The following is a 21928-nucleotide window of genomic DNA, read 5'->3' as shown; positions in this document are numbered from 1 at the left end:
GGGCAAACTAAAGCAGGGGATTTTGCTCAAGTGGCAGGATTAGGGTCGTAAAAATCATGAGAGAGACGGATGAGAGCCAACAAGCCATCACATCTGATATCATCAGAAAATTAACCTTCGGGGGTGGAAAGACTGAGCCAAGAGCAGTGAGGAGAGATACAGAGGGAGAGTGGAGCGGCAGGTAGACAAATGCTGAGAGAGTTGGCAGGCCTGTAAGGCTATAATTCAGGGAAGAGAGCACATTAATATTTAGAGGTGCTCTCAGGTAAAACAAAATGAGCAGAGCAGTCCCAGCTTGACGGGAAGGACTGGCAACAGACAGGGCAGAAAGAACCCCTGGGCATGCAGTATTCACACTGACACAGAGCTTCAGGGTTCAGCAGCAGAAAACACAGACAAAGGAAGGTACATTTATATTAAAATATGTCAACTCCACAAAATACAGAACACAACATATACACAAAGTTTAAGGTACAAATGCATCCACAGGATGTTACCTCAGGTAAAGAAAATGAAAACATATCCTGAAACAACAACATGAACTAAATCCTCCAGAAGAAAAATCTAACAATAAAGCAAATCAAAACCCAAAATGTGGTTGATGACGCAAATGAAAAACATAAAGAGATCATGTTTTTTCAGAAGTATTCACATGAATTTTAGCCTTGCTAGCAGCATTAGCTATGCTAGCAGCTCTCCAAAGCGGGTCAGCCTTGGTTTAGCTCTTTGTTTCTTGTGAAAATTTAGCATCTCAATATGCTGCTATCGCCAACTTGAAAGGTGGCTCCCATGCTTGGTCATCGTTAAGATTGATTATTATTATATTTAAGATGGGAAAAATGTGTCGCAAGTCATACTACAACCCCATCATTTCTCCCTCTAAATTGCCATGTTCATGAACCTATGTTGCTAATGCCTATGTTTAGCATGGAGTCCAACACTGAACAGCCATGAAGGCTTTGATCATGTCTATATGACACCATGAAAGCTGGGTGAGGGCAGAGTGATGATCCGTGGTTAGACCCTCATAATATACATGGGTAATGAGGGGCTTCAGAGAGAGAGAGAGAGAGAGTCCAAAGAGATAAATTCAGAGCTTATTATTTTATTTTGTTTTAAAGTTGTGATTATAATGGTCAGTAGAAAAGCACCAATTGCCTAATGGAAAACATCCACAAATACCCAGACTGAGGGGGATCAAATTTAATTTCAACCCAAGCCTGATTGCGGTAAATAAAAGGAAGAGAGCTCATCAGTGCATAAATGTTTCCGTGACTGAGTTAAAAGGTAGAATGACAATAAAAGATCTACAGGGAGCTTCCAAAAAAAGCAGTAGCCCTTACAAACAGCACTGGGGTGTGAGACGCATGTTTAATTCAGTGAGAGAAACGTGCTTTTCACAGTTCCCATCACCTCAACCCGTATTTAGACTCAGACTCACAATGTGGCAGTATGAAGGACGCACGCCTTCCTGCAGCTCAGCGAAGCCCGGGCTGCGTTAGAGACGATTAATTCTTAATCTATATGTTGTTCTGTTGTCTGACATCTGACCAAGCATGAGCGATGTGGCACTTTGGTGTACAAAGCACTAAAAATCAGTGATGTATCTTTTAATTGAAAGCCTTTTTAGAAAGCCGAGACGGACGATTAAATGAATTCAACATGATGCTTAACAGAACGGGGGCTATGTGGCAACGAGCGGGGATAACGTGTCTCTCTCTCATTAGAAGATCTTCTCAATCATTCCTTTATCACATTTTCAATCATCCCATCTGTGTTCATTCAACATTTCTTTGCGAGAAGCACATTAATTTTTATGTTGTGTGAAAATCTCTTTTCCTTTAAAAGAGCCCTATCTGCAGCCAGAGCTAAGCCAGACTTCAGTAGCCGCACAGATAGAGAGGCAGAGGAATATACCTGTGGGCTGGTGATGAGAGGCATCGAATAAAGTACCTGGGCCTTGTGGAGAGGGCTATGAATTGCTCTGGTCCTCATACATATCGAAATTACAGGCAGAATTGCTGCAAATTGCAGCTATCTCCACTCCAGCGGCGCAATCTAGTGCAGATGGAGAGTCTGCCGGGGTACAGCCACACCAATCAGAGACTGCCTACCCTCCTGAAGGCAGCAGAGGCAGTGCTGTGGATCCAGGCTGCATCGTGTCAGCGTCAGGACTGATTGGCAAGGCCTCAGCTGGAGGCCCCACTGACTGGATCCCTGGACGGCAGGCATCAGTGTGTCGGACTGACTGAAGAGGAATCACACTCCTGAATAATTGATTGGATATGAATGCAGGACTGGAGGAGCTTTAACTGCAAACACTTACACGTGCTCTAAATAATAGATTGCAGGGGATTGAAGTCCTGGGAGATATTGTAGTTTATATTTCTCTTTGTCATGCCAGATCCGGTATCATATTGAATATTCCTGTATTTTCTGACAGCTGGGTTCCACTCTAATCTTAATCAGTGTCCCTGATATGTTTTGATTTGCATTCTGTAGCGTTTGCTGCCACTTGAATCAGCATGTTAAGCACGTCTAATCTACATGTTCATAAGTTCACAAACTTGAAATGCGATATACTATGGAGATTTAAAGCCTCAAGGAAGGTTTCCTGGTCGCACAGCTTGCGACAGCATTAGTATCAACAAACACGTTCCCAATGTTCGACTTTTTATATACTATTATACATAGATTTCACAAATGGGTCAATTTTATGTAATTAAAGAATATGAAGTTAATAACCTAGGTTTAATATGCTAAATAGAAGTCAATTTCTCATACTGTGTGCAACGTGGTCCGTCAGCACCGCGGTTTTGCTATGTCAGATGGCACGCGACTTCCCCACTGGGACCAGTTTCAGGGACACGAGCGCAGCCATGAGAAGCTGTACACACATTGCGGGAGAACTGCAAGATCACGCTTGAATAAGTAAAAAAACGTGCAAACAACATGTAACTTTGTCCTTCTAAGCTTGCTTGGTTCTTCATTTGGTGACTTTTTTTTGGGATGTTTTGCTGATGAGGTGCTGGAAAAAAGGATTGTGAGTTTGTATCTCATGTTTTGTGTGTGTTTCCTTGACTGACTTCCTGCAGTGTCGTTCTATTCTGTCTCGCTTGACACATGACTGCAGCTTACACTGTAGAAAATAGACTCAGAGCAAATTTGAAGTGGAGCAGAGCGCACTGTATGTATTATGTATGTGGAAATTTGTGGTAATACAGTTGAACCATTATCTCCTAATCTCTCCTAAATGAAAGTCCAGTGTTTGTTTGAACCAGAAATTGTTGCAATGGCCACCCAAATCAGACGTGTACTCTTCGTACCATGTCACCTGTTTTTCACCCCACGTCAAAACAATATTCCTCAGGATAGTGTCCATAAAGTACACTATGATAGTTATTACAGTCACATTTGGAAGACTTAGGCCTTTGACTATCTAAGTTTTTATCATGACTCAGAGTAGAGAAGGGGCAATGCAGAAACAGTATTCAGTGTGTTTGTATTGAGAGATTTATGAGCATAATGTGAGATTTTGTTTCCTGAAAGATCAAATCTTTTTCAAAGATAATTACGTGAGCCAGTTCAATGACAATACAGAAGGTTATGCTTAGCACTCACACAACCATAATGGGCGACTCTCATCTGTAGCCTTGGAGAGACATCATATGTATGTGCGTTTATAGTGCATAGTTTTAAACCATTCATAGGATTCTGCTTGTCTGTCAAAGTACTAAGTGAATAGCCAGGGACTCATGTATTACATAAGCTTTATAAAGACCTTTTCATGTGGAGCCAATTATTGTGGCAGCAGTTGTATGAAGCACTTTGCTGAAACACCCTTAACAGTATACAATGTGTTGTAGTGAGGAATTAAACACTACGTCTGTAAACTGCTGTGGCTGTACTACCCCATGAAATGGTTTTTAGGATTATAATTATCAGCGGGGCCGGCTGGAGGGAGGAAATCTGCAGGGTAAAAAGCAAACAGGCGGAGGGTGCTGCCTGTTTAATGGGTACACTGTGTGGGCAGACACTGACTATAAAGAGCTGCACAAAGCAGTAAAAAAACAATTGTTTTCCAGCTGAAAGGGTCATCTCTAGGTGACCACAGTGAGCCTTGTTTTGCTTTAGTTCAATATGCTGCGATTCTGATATTTTAGGTTCTAAACATATGGAGTCTTTTGTATGAAAAATGAATTGTCCACAATAAGAAAGTTTTATTGTCAGTATATAATAATGGTTGACTATGTGGGTAAATTATATACACAACAATATGATCTATGTTTGATCAACAACTACTGTCAGTTACTAAAAAAAAAAGGCAGTGTAGGAAAACATTTGCAAGATATTTTTCCAACAAGTGTAAGGAGATGACAATAAACCTATAATTTTGCCCGACAATTTAATCATGATTTTTCAAAAGTGTTGGGGGGAAAAAAACTAAAAAGCACTTGTGAAATTAAATTGGCAACATGTTGCTATTCTTTCTCTTTTCCTGCTAACCCTTTAAACGGTGTTGTTCTGGATGTATGATGGCAACACGGCTTCTGTTGAAACAGCATTCAAAACCAACAGTACGAACTAGTAGGATTTCACAATCAGACTATCGTTGTTGAAAGAGGTCCTCTTCAAGAGCTTAAAATGTTCTCTGGCAGAAACTATGTCAATGAATTGAAGTGAGAGTGAACAAGGCGTTTTCCTTCTTATCACAGTAATGACATGGAAAAATAGCTTTTCAGTGGTGGTCTTGATTTAAAATCCTGAGTCTACCCGGTCGGAGACTGAGACAAGACCGATATTGAGACCAAGACTTAAGTACTACAACACTACAAGGTAAGACCCCAAAAGGATCTCTGGTAATGGAAATGACATTTTATAGTCAGAATGTCTTTATGACAGCAAGTTCTTAATTAGAGAATGCAACAGCTTTTATTGGTGCCACTCAGGCTTAATCAGTTTTGTATAAACATATTAAGCAAAAGATAATGACTTCATTGACATTCATTGTTTTATTGAACCAAAAATCCATAAAGTTATATCTTGGATTGATGCATGTAGAACAGCCCTTTGTACAATTAGAGGCAAAAATGGCTGGAGAATAGTTCCTGTTTTGTATCACACAAATATAAAAAGCTATTGTGTACATAAAGAGTTACCCTATTTGCTTCTGAATAAAGCAGGAAGTCATCAGCAGTTATTCCCACACAGATAGAATGATATTATTGTTGCAGCTTTGACTGAAACTGCACAGAGACTAGGTGGGTCTGTAAGTGCAGATACGTTTGGCAGATTTATTAAACAAAAGGATGAACAAATAAGTCTTAAACAAAAGTCCATGAGGTGATAATTACGATGACGGTAAATAACAAAATATTCAAACCCACTCACCCTCTTTGTCCACCTCCCACCACACCACTGCACAGGTAGAATAAGGTAAAATCATGTCCACCCATTTAAGAAAAATGTGAAATGTATCTTCTTCCTATGTGATCTGTGAAACACTTGCAGGATTGTTTTTCAAATTTAGTATTCACTTCCTCAGACAGAAGGAATAGTAGGCTCTACATTTTACAGAAGACAAACAGCAAACGATAATGTGAGGATAAACTAAGGCGTCCAATAACTCTTTCAATACAGTCCCTGAGACTATTTTGGAATGAAGAATTTTTTACGATCAAACGCTCTGAGTTTTTCAAAGACACATAGGGATGAATTGTGAGCACCTCACCGTTTAATAAAGCCATTTATTTTCTCTTAAAAGGAACAGTGAGAGTTCATGGGGAGACAGTGAGGAGCTGTATGAAGAGCCTTTCTATGCGGTGACCTTCCTGCAAGGTAGCAGCCTTTTATTGACTCGATGCTGGTCTCAGATGAGCTTCTTAAGCACATTGAGGCTTTGCATGCAAGGTTTTGCATACTAAACCTGGGTGTCTTTTTGCATTTATGCATGTGCATCTCTTATACCGTAATTCTGACTGGATTATGCATTTAGAACATTATTAATACTATTTTCATAGTACAGATGAAGTGGTATATAGATACTGTATATGTATAAACATGTATAAAATTGAAACAACAACCACAACCTAGCCTCATTGGACAAACAGCTAACAGACACAACACCTGGGAAGTACACTTCTCGTGTCATAAATTTGCTATGAAAAAAAGCAAAAAAATCCAATTGAGCTTTACTTTAATTAATTTTTCAGCTGTAGCCCCTACTTCACTTCTTCCTTCGATTCATGCACCGCTTCCTTCCTAACAAGCAAACTTATTTTTTTTCTCCGCACCTTTACCGCTCCATCCTCCGCTTCTCTCACTCCAGTGTGCGCCCGCTTAATCGCTAACAAATACTCGTAGAGTCGCTCATCTGTCTCTTTTCCCTTTAAAAACTCACCACGTATTTCCACACTCATCATCCCTCCGGTTTCTTTCACCTGTCCACTCTGTCAAACTCCATTACTTCCTGCATATATGAAATGCTTCTACAAACTGTGCAAGCATGAATACTGGCAGGCTGTGCAGCTGAAATGCTGCAAATGAGGCAGCAGCCTCACCTATCAGTTAAAGACTGGAGTAATAAATCTCCCATAGAGCAATTGATCAGCACTCCATCCCCCTTCGCTTCTCTAACCTGTGAGTGGTGACAGGCACTGACCCTTAACCTTACTCCTGTCAGTGGTACTGCTGCCAAGCCGGGAGAGGACGCAGCAAACGATTTGGAGTGTTTTGGCAGATTTGCACAGATATACCATTGACAGGGTCAAGGCACATCTGCTGCAATTGTTTTGTGATGGTTGTTTGCTATCTCTAGGAACAGATATGCTCAGAGATGTTTTGTGCAGGTTTGTGACGCAATCTCATCTTGCACCACAGGCTTACGCAAAGGTTGAGATCAAGTAGGGGGGGGAGGGGGGATGTTTGTGAATAGCCCCCATGAGGATAATTGAGTGTTTATCCAAACCCTTAGCCCTTCTGTTCCCTGGCTATGCTGACCTTCGCTGTCAAATTTAAATTGCGCAAAAACTGTCTACAGACAAAGTAATTGAAAAAAAAAAAAAAAAAAAACACACAAGCACACAAAGAAAGGCAAAATGGGCCATCATCCTCACAGGAATTGTGATGTTCTTTGATTTGTGCTCTCTTTTGTAGATACAGTCCTCTTCGGATACTCCACTGTGTGACAAGAATATAAATAAGAGCCTCAGGATGCTGCATTGTGTTTCAGGCAGCGCTGAGGAGGATGAATGTGTGTAAGGACGTGTTTATGCATGGCTCCGTGGGACAGAAGAAGATTAGGAGGACTGAAATGACGAAACTAGAAGTTGCAAAAGGTGAACCATGTGAAGGTGCTCTGTACGGCTGTTTTGTGTAAACTGTGTAGATGACAGACGCTGGTGCTGGTGTTAGCTTTATGAGATGCTGGTGAGCAGCATGTCCTAAAATGTCTTGCTGTGTTTTGGTGTTGTTTGCCCTCAGGGGCTGTTCTAGGATTCAGAGTGATAGAATTCAAACAAGGATCAACCCACTTGAAACCACAGGTAAACAAGACTCGAACTATGTCAGCTAAATCCCTGCTTTCTGACCACATCTTTTTACAGATGGGTTCAACAAAACTAGGCCTTAGCCATATGAATAGGCAAAAGAAGTGCCCAAAACGTGTTTATCTTAATATCTTCTCATTTTTTCTGCGGTTGTCATTTGATGTCAACATGGGTCAATCTGAAGGCTGCTGCAGTGTTTCAGTGCTGGCCATCACTTTCCAAAAGTATTTTGGGGTTGTACGCTAGTCATGTGACTAAAAACAATGAATTTCTATGTTGGTATTTTGGAGCAGGAAGCGACTAAATTTGGAAAACAGGCTGGACTGGCATTATCACGTCTTTATCCTGGTTGACATGTCCTTCTTTAATGACTTCAGTGTGCTTCTTTTTGAACAAAATTACAGCACAATTTAAGAAATGCACATACTACAGAGTACTATAAACTAATGATTGAGACAAAACAAATAATTGAAAAACTGTTCTCGTAAATGAAAAGGTCAGACAGGCAATTTCCTTCTACTTAATTTTGTAATAGCAGTTTACCCCTGCTGGCCATGAGAAAGAATGCAGTTCAGAGTCTCTTTTGCATTGGCTTCACTTCTGAAACCAACATAATAACATGTTAATCAATAGTCTAGGATTACATATCACATTCACTCAGAGAACAATAAGGTGAAATTAACGTTTCTTTTTAGCATTCGAAACCCTTCTTCATCCCATCTATTCTCTCAGTCTCATTGTGTTACTTGTGATGTGTGCAGACAGTGTTCTCTCCACACTGAAGATGAATGGGCTCCCCTGCTGTGTGTGGATCCTCTGTTTCTCTTGGTTCTGAATAGTTCTATAAGTTGGGAGTTAATTGACACTGACTCTCAGGAGATCACATTGATCTGGGAAACATGGAAAGGACTCCTGACACAGAAATGAACTGAGGATTTCTTTGGACAGGAGAGACCTGAACGATTGAACAGCACAAAAGAAAGACATTGTTGGCTACAATTAAATGTTATGCCTTCTTTACAATGTGTAATTGTGTGAGGGCCATAATTAGGGCAGCCTTTATGGTAAATATTGACGCCAATGTCAATGATTGTAAAAAGCATTTGTGCATTTGTTGAAGTAGACTATACTTGACATAGCCCCCCCCCCCAATTAATTGTTCATATCAAAGGGTCGTCATCTATTTCGTTTTCTTTTTTTGTCAAATCCTTTTGCTTTTACAGTTTCTGACTCTGTCACTACACCCTGTTTCCTCTCGTCTCTCCAGGCTGCCCTTTTGATTTGAAGTGGCCATCACTCGCTGAGGACTGACACAGAAAGCCAAGCATATCAAACGCCCATCTCCAAATTATAGTTATCCTCTAGACTGGCTCCCATCTGCACCTTCACTTTTGCATAAACAAACATAAATGACTTGGTGCTCTTCTCCCAATAATCACACGAGTTTACAACACCAAGGGAAGGCTGAGAGCCAGATTATACCTGCTCATTAAAGGTAAGCAGTATGTAAAGTGGTTAGCACTGCAATTTTCTGCCGGCATTTGTGCTATTTTATTGACAGGCAGGAGAAAAGATGGAGGGGAAAGGTTTGCTTTTGTAAGTCTCCTCACTGGCAGCTTTAAGTGTATTTTTAATGAGGCAGTCAGCCGAGGAACGTTAGATCACAGCGAGGCAGTCATCAGATAGAGGACAACTCCCAGGCAGAGAGCAGAGACACATGGGTCTTATTACGCAGTTTCCCCTCTCGCACTGCTGGGGACCATCACACAAATATGATGATATGATAAGCTCTAGGCATCTTTAGTGAAAAGAGAATCTCTAAATACTTGACGGGAAAATTACTCTGTGATATTTTGCGGTGCTGAAATGTAATAATGGTGAAATACTGTCTGCTGTTTTCCCCATTGGACTATCGCTTCTAATGAAATGAAATGGCAACGTAAAAAAGAACCGCATGGAAGAAAGATGTGGCCACCATGACATGGTTGAGTTTTGAGTTGTTGTTTTTTAAGCCTTGATCATGTCTCATTGGCGAACACCATTTTCGTGTGTTGGTACTAGCGGTGAACACATCTGGACGACTTGGTGGATGCACATTGCTAGACCTTTATCCGAGTTGACAGGTCACCATGGTAGCAACTTCTCAATCAAAGGTAACCAAACCCGGTGGCGCCGATAGCGCAGCGGCAGCGCGCGCACCATGTTGCGAGGCTTTGCTCCTCGCGCGGGCGGCCCGGGTTCGCGTCCGGCCTGTGGCCACTTTCCCGCATGTCTCTCCCCACTCTCTCCCTGTTTCCGACTCTATCCACTGTCCTATCAATAAAGGCAAAAAGGCCAAAAATAAACCTTTAAAAAAAGAAAGGTAACCAAACCCTAAAGCAATGCCTGCCTTATCATGTATTTTACTCAAATTGGTAACATAATTACAACCAGGGTAGGTAATTTTCAAAAACTAGCATGATTTTGAAAGTAGCATTTCCATGTTCAATCACCCTCTCCCCTCTGTGCTCCCGCTATTCACATACATACACTGGCGCCATTGGTCCAGAAGTGGATTTCAGCTTGTGCTTTGAGTGTAGGCTTGTGCATGCATGGGGTAGAGAGGCTTGATTGGTTTATTGGTTTCCAGCATTGTTTGGTAACTGTATATCCAGGAAGCTTGACAACAAAAAGATCTGATAAAATAATGTGTCATCAATATTGTTACATTTCTGTGTACTGGGCATATGACAGTGGCTTACAGCCACACGTTTACACACAGGGTAGAGGACAATGCACTGAACAGATCCTGTTTAAATAATGTGTTGAATGTGGTTAAATGTTCATTACTTTAAAGACATGAGAAACAATATGTTTTGTGCTTGCTTGTGTTTGGTAAATAATGATAAAATTAGAAAACTGCATCACAAATAGTCTTGTTCTTGGTGATCATACTTCAAAATGAAAACAGGATTAAAGTTTCACAATGGAAATATGAAAGTCTCAAAATATGGCACAAAATAAAGCTTCAGTTAAGCTGTTCTGCAGTGTATTCACACCCTCTATCTCTCTCTCTTGCTGTTTTTTTACACTGGTCATGCAATGGAATGAATACATTCTCTTTTAACATGAGTAACATCCCTAAGCCAAATCCGATCTGAAATAATAACACTATCACTGCTGCCCTGAAGTCTGACTCTCCAGCATATGGTTTTTTATCTCGTGCTATGGGAAATGACATAAACTGTCAGTGAAACAAGGACACCATCCGTTACATTTTCATCCAGTTTTAGTTCCCACTGCTTCAGGGTGAAACTGTTGTTTGAAAGAAATCTAATAAGGCTTATTTTCAGTTCATGTCTTCCACAGCTGGCTTATTAAACAGTTGAGTAACCATATTAACATTTATGTTTTAGATTAAAACAATCCATAAGGACTACATGTCTAATTTTTCCTGCAGGATTACATCGATTTTCAACAGTTTTGGTATTGTGGGTGACACTTATCTGCATCGTCTGAAAAAAGGGCAGTAGTACGATGGTGCATTGAGTGGGCTTGTTCGGTTAACATTTCCTACTGGACAAGGTGAAGTTAGGTTGTGAAAACGGCCCCCTTGCAGACCTTTAATCCTAAACCCCTGCCACAATCTTAATACATTTTTTGAGAACTCAAATAGCTTGTACTGGAAGGTTATCAGGTTGGTATTTTCATTGCTTTCATTTTCTCTCTTGTTAAGTGGTTTTTCCAAATCAGCTAAACACTTTAAAAAAAAAAAAATCAACACAGAAGAGAACAGTTTAATAATCCTACAGTAAATCCCATTCCATCAAATTAAATGTTGGTATGTTGGAAAAGCTAACTTTTCTGAACAAGACAAAAAGACTCTAATTTAGTCTTGCCCTTGGTGTTTTGACAAAGTCTGTTATCCTATTAGTTTGTATTAAAGTGTAAAGGGGCAGCAAAGGTAGAAACAAATCTTATCATAGAGACTGAGGGTGTCAAGCAACAGTCAAGTTGAAAAAGTTGCAGCTATAACATTTTCAAATCGGGCACTTTTGTCGCATAAGATTTAAAAGAATTGTGACTTACAACCAGACAACTTTGTTTCTGTCCTTCTGTTTTTCTAAATAGAGTAAAGCCTCCCTTCAACATGGCCAGGGCATTGAGAGGCACATTTACAAGACCCCATATCTTCTATCCATCTTCACAATTCAAGTTTATTTTTTACATAAATTAAGTAACCATTAATTAACCATTAAGTAACAACTAAGTAACCATTAAGTAACAACTAAGTAACCATTAAGTAACAACTAACTAACCATTAAGTAACAACTAACTAACCATTAAGTAACAACTAACTAACCATTAAGTAACTTTAAAACCCTTAACTTAACCAATAGTTCCTTGTTTTACAAGCACTATGGATTGATCACCATCTACCCATTAAAAAATAGGTTAAATTGTAGTTCATGCACTATTAACCATGCAACAATTGTAGTGGTTTATCCAGCATTATTATCCGTTAAGCGAGCACATGGAGTACAACCTCTTTTAAGCCCTTTGACAAAGCTTGGTCCAAAGTTCAAAACTTCCATGGAAGAGTCATTGTTAAGTATGGTGAAGGAGATGGTGTGGAGAGCGAATATTTTCATGCAACTGGTGTCCAAAGAGGAGAGAACTTGTTTGTATTAAAAGCTAAAGAGCTGTGTGGAGAATACACATCCCTGGAGAATGCCAGAGACGGATGCCAGTTTACCAATCCTCTCCCTTTCCATCTTTGAGGACGTCGAAGAAAAACTGGTTGAATTTAAATACTGCTTGTGAGTTAAGTGAGGACAAGAACAAAGAGTCTTGCTTACAGTAATTCTCTATTGACAACATTGCAGGAAAGAAAGCAGTGCCATAATGACTGATTCATTAACCAAAGTGCTTGCCTGGTAGGCAGACTGCAGGGGATCCAGCAGGGGGGCTATGATGGGCCAACAATAGATTCTCAGCGAACTTTAAGGCCATGAATGATAAGAAAAATATGCCTGTAGTCATTTTACTGCCATGGGAAGCTGTAAAAATGTGCTGCATTTGTAAGAGGAGAGAACTTCACTCAAATTGAGTGATCTGGTTAAGATTTGTTCCAAGACCAGAGCCAGTTGGTCACCACAGGCTTCAGACAAAAGTATCAGACGCCATCTGGGCCTGGGGCCTTTAAGTCTTTTGTACTTGAAAGAGCTGCAAAACATCCTTTTCAGTGATTGCAGTATTCAGGTTGAATGGTGAAAGCCGGGGAGAGATGAGGGAATTATGTAGCAAATGACTTAAAGCCTGGAAGATGAGTGAGTATTTGTTTGTTTGGTTTTTAGTTGGTTTTTTTTGTTTAGTTTCTATTGGCAGCTCTTATTAAATTTCCACTAGGCTGGTTCCTATCCAAGGCCCTTTGTAACTAATAAAACACTTTTATTGCTGTGTCTTCAACAAGTCTTTGTGATAACAAATGTTCGCCATCTGTACTGACACCACACAATGTTTCAGCACAAGTAAGCTCCCTCAGATCATTGTGCTATCTTCCCCCGATATTTACCATAGGCTTTTTGGATTTAAGTTTTGGGAGACGCTGAGTGATCAGAGGGTGCGAAAAGCTGGGGACCAAGTAGTCAGAATCCTTTAATACTCTGTGACAGTGTGTTTCTGCCCCTGGTAGGATACTTATACGTAATATACTGTCTGTGTTTGTGCAGCTCATGGCTGAGGTTTGCGCTGTTAAAATCCCCTCGGAATAATGAGAAGAGAGTCTGGGTGTTCTTTGCTCCATACTGGTTATCTGGTTAGTCAAGCGGTGCAGCAACTCGCTCACACAGGCTTGAGGCGGGATGTAAACAGTGCCTAGAATAAAGGGGGAACACTCCTGTGGTGCACAAAACAGCTTACAGCAAATGAAAAGAGCTTGAAGGTGAGGGCAACACCGTGACATCAATACACCGACCTTCACTGATATAGAAAGCGGGTTCTGTCTTCCCTAATTTCCCTGATACAGCCGCTCAGATACAGAGTCCACTTTTAAAATGAGAAAACCAGACCAGTACAATGCAATGTCCTGGGTGGATTCACCTCGCAGAGTTTACGTGATTTAAGGTGCAACAGAGACTAATGCTCTCTGGTTGGTTCTTTTGAAAAGTTGGTTTTCACTATTGAACAGAGAGCAAAGATTCTGTAGCTGTATACACATTAAACACGCAACAGTTTGAACTTTAGCTGTACTACAATGTTCAATTTTGTGACTCCAAATCACTGCTGCATCTCATATTGAAACATCCATGGAACTGCATAACTTAGAGAAATACAGAGATAAATTGACTAAAAGGAAATGGACCCCCCACCCCCCACCCCCCCACCCCCGACACACACACACTTAAAAAAAGTTCCTCTGTTTCCAAATATACCATGACAAAAAAAATAATATAACGGCCACGCTTTTTGTTTCCCTAGTTTCTCTTTATGACTCTTTTAATTCACATGATTTTATGTGACATAAAATCTGATTAGTCGAAGGAAAAGTCTTTATGTGAAATATACAGAAACATTAAAAAGGGAAAGGATGAAAACATTTCCCTCCCATTGTGAATACATAAATGGATGACAGAGAGCCAATCTAGCATTTGATATGACAAATAAATGAATATTAAATCCCATTACCAAAAGCTACCAGACACTCTGAATTCCATTTAGACATATTGATTAAGGTTTTAATGCTCCACTGATTAATAAAATTAGGTACTGCTGAAGAATTTTACGCATTTCGTTTTTCTTTATTTCATTCACTGAAGGTAAACTAAAGGAAAATCTTTAGTGTGAATAAGAATGTTTCACGATGAAAATGTTTCCTCTTAATTTCTCTTCACGCACGGATGATAAATGTCACGAAAATCCTTGGGACAGATTGTCAGTGGAAATGCATCAACTTTCCATTGATAATTGTATTACTCCACAACAAGTAGAAGCTTTGTGAAGCCTTTGAGTTTTGGTTTGAATATGTTTTTTGTACACAAGCAGAAATTAAAGCTGTAGTTTAAAGGAGAGAGGACACAAATATGACTGTTCATTTTTCTATCCTTTTTTAAAGATGGTTTTAAGTGCTTCTTACAACACAACAAACCAAGTTACATTTTGGTTATGGGCCATCTGGAAAACTAGGTTACTCTCTTTGGGAGAGCATTAAACAGCATCAGGACCTACATTACAGGTAGGCAAGTCATCAGCCGCCAACACCAGGTGTCTAATGGATTCCATGGCAACAATGGAATTGCCTTGACCCAGTTTAATTTTCTTTATATATGCACCTAAGGGAGTGATCTTTTAGCAATGTGATAGTTTTAAGAGTTCATCCAAAACAAATGACAGAGAAAGATCTTTCTACTAAGTCATAATGTCTTTGAACTGTTTTCTCTACATATACTGTATCTAAATAACTGCAAACAAGTGACACATGATGGCTAATTAAAAGAAAAAGACAGAAACGAATAGTTTGCAAAAATGCAGTACATCAAAGCCATCAAATCACATCTATAAACAGAAACTGAGGTCGCAGACACAATCGTTAAGTGAGACTTACAATAAAAAAAACACCTTCATCATTAAATAACGTGTGGACTTACTACATATCAAAGTGATCCACTGCTGAAGCAGTTGTACATTAAAGTGCCATGGATTGCTCAAACGGTTTTAATTGACACCTAAGCTGCCAAACTGCCAAATGAAAAGACATTCTTGGAAATGGAAGTGTGCTTGAATATTTTCATTCTCAGAAACCATTTAACCTGGAAGAGGTGGCCACTCTCAAAAAGACTGTCTTTTTTCTTCTTCTTCTTCTTCTTCTTCTTCATAATATAAAGAGTTTATTTTTCATCAAACAATATTAAAAAAATATTAAGATAAGTCAATACGTGGCATTCTTAAGATGTGCAGCTGGCTTTAGTGTGCTATATTGGTCCGGAGGAGGCTGCTGCAATGAATTTCTTTCTCAGCTGCAGGCGAGCGTAGATCCATTTTTCATTTTTGCCCTGAGGGTAATCGATGATGGAGGTGACGAGACAACAGCACACCCTGAATGAGCAAGGGTACTTCGAGAGGTTCAAAGTAGCCAGCATGCTCATTCAAATTCAGTCGGCTAAATCCTGAGCTTTACATATTCCCAGTATGTTCCTGCAGAGAGTACCATGGGAGGAACTAGCTTTTATTTTTTTTTATTACGGGCCACACTCTGTAATGACTTCAGGTCAGCAAAGAGGGCTAAATCTCTTTTAATTCACATAAAGTCTGCAAGTGCTAAACAGTGCACACAAGCATTTCTATGTGTAGCAAGGACATAGACCGGTGAAGCATCTAAAACCATGCAAACATGTTTTATCAATGAATCAAAAAAATCATATCGATAAATAATTTTGTCTTTTGAAAATACGTTTGATCCTTGATCTTTTGTAATATGGCTTAACTGTCAAACACATTTTAAGTATCTTGTGTTGAGGGGAAACTAAGCCTTCCAAAAAAGATCAAGTAACCCACATTATCCACATGGTGCACAAATATTAAAATTACAGAATTTGTAACTTATCTTTCTTAAAGGTGATGCAGATGACAGTCTACATTTATGTTGGAAGCAGGATTTACCTAATTTCATTGTTGAGTGAGTTTTATCGATGACTTTGTTGACTTCATCGACCATAACAACTAAACCCGCAGAGATTTTACGTACTTGTAATTGGACGGATGTTTTGAAATGCATAGTTTGGAAGTTTGGAACTTGACCACATTAGACCGCAATTGACAAAATGATTGGGCTGTTTTTTTTGGGGGGGGGGGGGGGGGGGGGGAAATGAGCAAGCAAGACCACACACTCATTAGGAAAATGTTTATTGATTTAATAATTAAAAAGAGACCCAAAGGAATTTTGTAATAGACTTTCATACCATTACAATTTTCTTGCTTTCAGTCGAATTGCCACCTGCTGGTCATTAGACATAATGCAGGTTGAAGGCGCTCCTGCTTTGTCTTCACTGATTACAGTCAGACTTTACTTACACTTAATATCCCACTTAAAATAACAACATTAATATTTATTTCATGGATGTCTTGCCTAAATCAAATCATTTATTTGTGAAACTGTAAACTTGTATAAACAGAAATGTGAAATAAAATAAATCCCCTTATTACCAAGTGCCAGAACAAAGGCTGAACGCAGAGAGATTCTCATTTTTGTCCATCACATAAATCCTAATGTGGATGTATCTGGGCTTATTTGAGGTTCCGATGGGAAAGTATCTCTGCTCTGGTACAGCATGCCCATGACCTTGACCATGACAATTCCTTTCTTTTTTTACAGAAATAGACCTCTTCAAGCTCCATTTACTCTTCCAGTCTAATTTCGAGCAAACTGTGAGGAGAGGTTTGAAGTAACACAGACTACTGAGGAGGTCCTCATTAACACTCTGCTGCTGAGGCCAAATTTCATCAGGAAACATTTCTGCAAATGCTTGGCACTTTGGAAAATTGTGTTTATGTGTTAAATAGATCACTACTAATGCACTCACGAGAACATTAAATTGCTTATAATACAAATATTTTGCTGATTGGGACAATGAACTTTCTAGTTTGATAACAGGTGTTATGAAGTTCATCAACGAAGCTGTTTTTGCATTAGTTTTTTTTTTTGGATGTAATGAGTCACCACTGGTAGGCAAGGCAGTGCTGTCATAACTACAACTGGACTGTTAGTTAAAGCACAGTGAATCACAGGGCAGTCAGATCACGATGTCCTTCATGTGATCAGTGGGGGAACATGGTGAGCTTTAATGGTGGCTATTGGTTCAAATTTGGGGTATCCAGTGGTTATTTCTTCCGGGTTATGATTATTTCCCATCTCTCATTAGTCAACAATAATTAGCTTTAAAGAAAACTGTTTTCATAAAATACCTTTCAGGGAGTGTTGGTGCCTAAGCCTAACCAATCTGCAAACATTATCATTAATCATGTCTTAAGAATACTGAATGTCAGGTTAATGAAGCACGAAGCATCCTAAAATGTGGCACAGTTGAAATCATCAGCTTGTAAGGAAATTTAACCTTATGTTTACCCAGTGTTATGGGATATGTGTAATTGCCCTCCTCCCCCGGTCATACTTCCTGCAGAGTGATACATCTCACAGCAGTTGGGACTTATCATTTTTACTGCACACCATGAGGGGTTCCTGAGAGGTCTAACTGTAGTCAAAGAAATGAAAGATTTCATCCTGATAGAGCAGCATTACTGTAGATGTTTCCCTAGATTTTTTAGTTTTGTTTATTATTGTAATTACTTCAGAACAACTTCTGCACAAATTATATTCACTTTAAGATGAGCTGCCCAGCTCCCCTGCCCACTTAATGTCGAGAATAAAGGACTCTCTTGAATTAAAATCAGTCATAAGGTGACGCTAAATGCTATCAAACTAGAGGAAATATCTCTAAAAGCACACCAGATTACGCTGTTTCAGGGACACAAGTCGTTCACATCTGAATACTGAGTAAAAATGTTCACAATTTTTGACTTTCGTAGCAAATCAAAGCACAGTTGCTCTAAAGTGCAGCACATTAGAAGGGAATGCTATTGGGAAAAAATGAATATGGGTATTGCAACGAGAAAATTATGTTTTTAATCAAGGTATTTTTTAAAAAACAAGCATCTCTTGGAAATGGCTCCCCTTTGAGACTGACTTTGTTCTCGTACCTGGTTTCATGTTGAAGGTAACCGTGCTGACAGGTGAAGCTGAAAGTCAAATAAATTAAAACACAGAAAAGCATCATAGACACACATCACCGGGGATCTGAGGGTATGTAGAAAAGAAAAAAGAAAGAAAACTACGAAAATTAATTTTGAGATCATAGTCAAACTCCTTAGCTGCATCCCCCGGCTACCTGTCTTGAAATAACCCTCTTACAGTATGTGTTTTGAAGGTTGACAAGTTTCAAATTCATCACCTGATTTGAAGGAACCTGCTCTCCTGCAACCTGAACAAATGTCAGACCAATTAAAACGAAGTTAAAAGGCCAATCTGCTGGTGCTGGTAAGAACTATTTTCATACAGTTTTAGGCCCCCGAGCCTTTTTGACTTGTTGTAAGCAGATAATAATAGATACAATGTGTTGTACGAAGGCCTTCTTCAATTAAAACGTACTGAAATGCCATCAGAGCCCCTTCAGCAAGTCAGCAGCTAACTTTGATCCACAAGAATGGCCACGATGAGGCAGAAAAGTATCCTCCCAAGATGAAATATTTTGGTGCATTTAATGAGAAGTTTTGAGGACACGAGGGATTTGGCTTTGATAAAAGTTGATAATTTCACAGCTGAATTACTTATTTGTAGGCATTACTTTTTCTTGTCAAATTCGGGGGGAGGCATGTGTCATGCTGCCAAGAGAGAAATACAAGGATATTGGACTTGCATGATCAGAAAAACAGGCACAATTGAAGAAGCAGATGGCAGCCACTGGAAAGCTATATGGTGGAAAAACAAACGGAACTGTTGTGTTTGTCAAGTGATAAAAACATTGTAATTGAAATGCTGCTCTTTTGGCTTGCGTCGCAATTCTGTGAGGCAGAACAGACAGCTTTTGTAAAGAGCATTTTACTCACACCTTTTAATTTGCTGCAATATTTTTCCCCGCTGTCACAGAAGTGGTTTTCATTGTCGCAGACCACAGCTATAACAGAATTCTTGATGATATGAAGGGTCAAAGCCATCTGATCGCTCTCTCTCTTTCCCTCTGTCCGCCTTTCTGTAGCTGTCTCTTTATCCTGCTCCATCAGCCACAGTGGTCAACTATTTCACTCTCAGCAAGTGAGGTTTGTCTCGTCTTTTCACTTGTTAAAGTGCTGCACTTGTGACCATAGAGTGGCAGTCATTATGTTCATGATGTAATGACAAGGTTGTACTTTTATATTATATTGTGTGGAGGATTTAACTAAAGTAAGTTGAAGAAAGTTTCAACAAAGAGGGGAGTATTCACAGAAGGGTTTTGTGGCTTTTGAAGTGTATAAAATGTACAAGAGAGACAAAAGTAATAGTTGCTAGGCAACACAAAGTGCATTGTGGTGTTTGAAAGCATCTAAAGCAGTTTTGCATACCATCACTCACATTTTTTTTAAACAACACTCATTCAATTAAAAATCTAATTTACACTAAAGTGCCACAACCCATTCCAAGTAAAAGGAACCTTGGATCCACACATAGAGATTTGTTACTTGACAGGCAATATTAGATAGTGTGACAAGAAGGCACCCGTGTAGCTCACCTCGTACAGCATTCATCCCACGCACTGAGGCTGACTCCTCACTGCAGAAGTCCTGACTTTGACTTAAACCTCAAGTACAGTATTTTGCATGTTGGGCCTCCATTTGCACCCATTCCTCGCTCTTAAGTTTTCAATATTTAATACAAAACAAGATTACACACAAATGATATGAGGGGTAAAACCTAGACTGGTCATTGAAGCAGTCTCTTTGTGTGATCTAAGAAATGTAAATGTCTTATTACATTTATTTGATTGATTTGATACTATTTTGATGATGTGTTTCTTTTTTTGGAGTAGAAATGTACCCATCTTCAACGCCCCAGGTGGCATTCCCCCTTGTGGCTTCTAACAGAAAGGAAGCTGTTTTGCAGATGGCGAAACTGCTATAACATATGTTGAGCTTGGGCATTACAATCACCTTCAAGTATCAAAGGCAATACCATGATACTGTATGCTTCGCTCCAAGCTCCTATATTAATGCTATCAGCAAGAGGATGGACCTATTGCTGCAGAGATTGAGGTGCTGGCAGCTAATCCACAGTCTGACGCTAAATTAGATATATTAAATTGCATTTATCTGCAAAACTTTGCGTGGTTGCAGTGGAATTTAATTACAATAACACATTGTATAAAAGGCAGCTAGAGGTTGAAAGTGAAGCACAATCCAACAGTTTGCAATCCATTTTTGTTCATTCAATCCAGCGTGTGGAAAATTATTCTTCCTTGCCATTGTACTGCAGGCCCAGTACACATGTGCATGAGTCATACATTGCCAACACACACACTCACATAGTTGCACACCTGAGGCACTTACCAAGCCAGTGTTCACCAGTGATCTTTCCAAATCCCTCACGGTAGGACTCCCATCCTCTGAAGAAGTTGACCGAGCCATCCTCCCTGCGCTGGATCACCTACACAGCAAAGACAGTAAGGCAGGAGATCAGGGGGTCAGCTGGGATTTATCTCACACAGTGCGTTTCATCCTCCTCTGTGATGACTCATTCTCCAGTCCCACTCCACTCCTGGTCACTGAGCTCATCTAGAACTCAACTAAATGAACTCATAAATGCTTGCTCTTTCACAAATGAATAATGCAAACACTCTTTTCCACTAAAAAGGCAATTTGTCGGAACCTAATACAGGGAATCCATTAAATCTGACTGACTTTAAATGGAATTGCCACAGAATCTGCATCCTTAATTGAAATCCCAGAATAAAGACACAATTATTAAAAGAATCATCTTAAACACACACACAGACGCGCGCACACACACACACACACACACACACACACACACACACACACACACACACACACACACACACACAGAAAATGGAAGATCTTCTACTTCTGTACCATAGAGAAAGAAATTATACCCTGTTACATGCCACCACTTCTCAAATTCAAGCACAAACATAATGCTTTCTTAGTTTGGTACTGCTTTTTTTTAGTAATTATTTTTACGTAATTGCAGGTAATTGTTATCACCACTTTTGACAAAATGACTAACTGTAGTTTTTTGGGGACATGAATAAAGTAAAAAAATGTTTTTATTATTATCAGTCAACCACTTACCTGCAACTATTAACCTTAGCTAGCAAACCTTCCTGCTAGCATGCTAAGAGTACCATTAGCTAGCTAACATGATGGTCAGCTAGCTATGATGGTCACAGGCCGCATGACAGCTAGCCATTCAACATTAGTGTTAGCTAGAAGTTTCTTAAGATATTTTGGACACTATCAAACTGTAATGAACTGTTCTACCATTCCGTTAGCTAGAATTGATTGCACGCTGACAGAAGCCGTTGTGAAATGTTTTTCCAATGGCTATCACATCTGCTGGTAAACCATTGGTAACAGATGGGCATAGGCTATGTAGGCTAACTCAAAATATATCCTGATGTCTATTTGGCCCTTATTATCAGTTGCTGACATTCAGTATGATACTCTCTGTTCAGGCCATTCTTGAAACCTGGAACCCAGCAGTGGGTCTATTGCACACAATACTACATCACAGGACAATGATTGCTATGTGAATATAATCTATTTGAAAAATATGGCAAATATCTATCATGTATGTACTT

General features: G+C 39.6%; 1 protein-coding gene across 2 annotated transcripts in view; it reads right to left on the bottom strand.

Annotated features, from left to right (window-relative positions):
* fibcd1b (fibrinogen C domain containing 1b) overlaps positions 1-21928 on the bottom strand; it is a 108343-nt gene that overhangs the window by 17923 nt on the left and 68492 nt on the right. For both annotated transcript variants that reach the window (XM_079364224.1, XM_079364225.1), the window contains one exon: positions 20658-20754. In XM_079364224.1, the coding sequence (XP_079220350.1) occupies positions 20658-20754 (97 nt within the window). The remainder of the gene's footprint in view (positions 1-20657; positions 20755-21928) is intronic.

The sequence above is a fragment of the Symphodus melops genome (assembly GCF_947650265.1).
Source record: "Symphodus melops genome assembly, chromosome: 16".
Taxonomy (NCBI): domain Eukaryota; kingdom Metazoa; phylum Chordata; class Actinopteri; order Labriformes; family Labridae; genus Symphodus; species Symphodus melops.
This window is presented reverse-complemented; position numbering and strand designations above follow the sequence as displayed.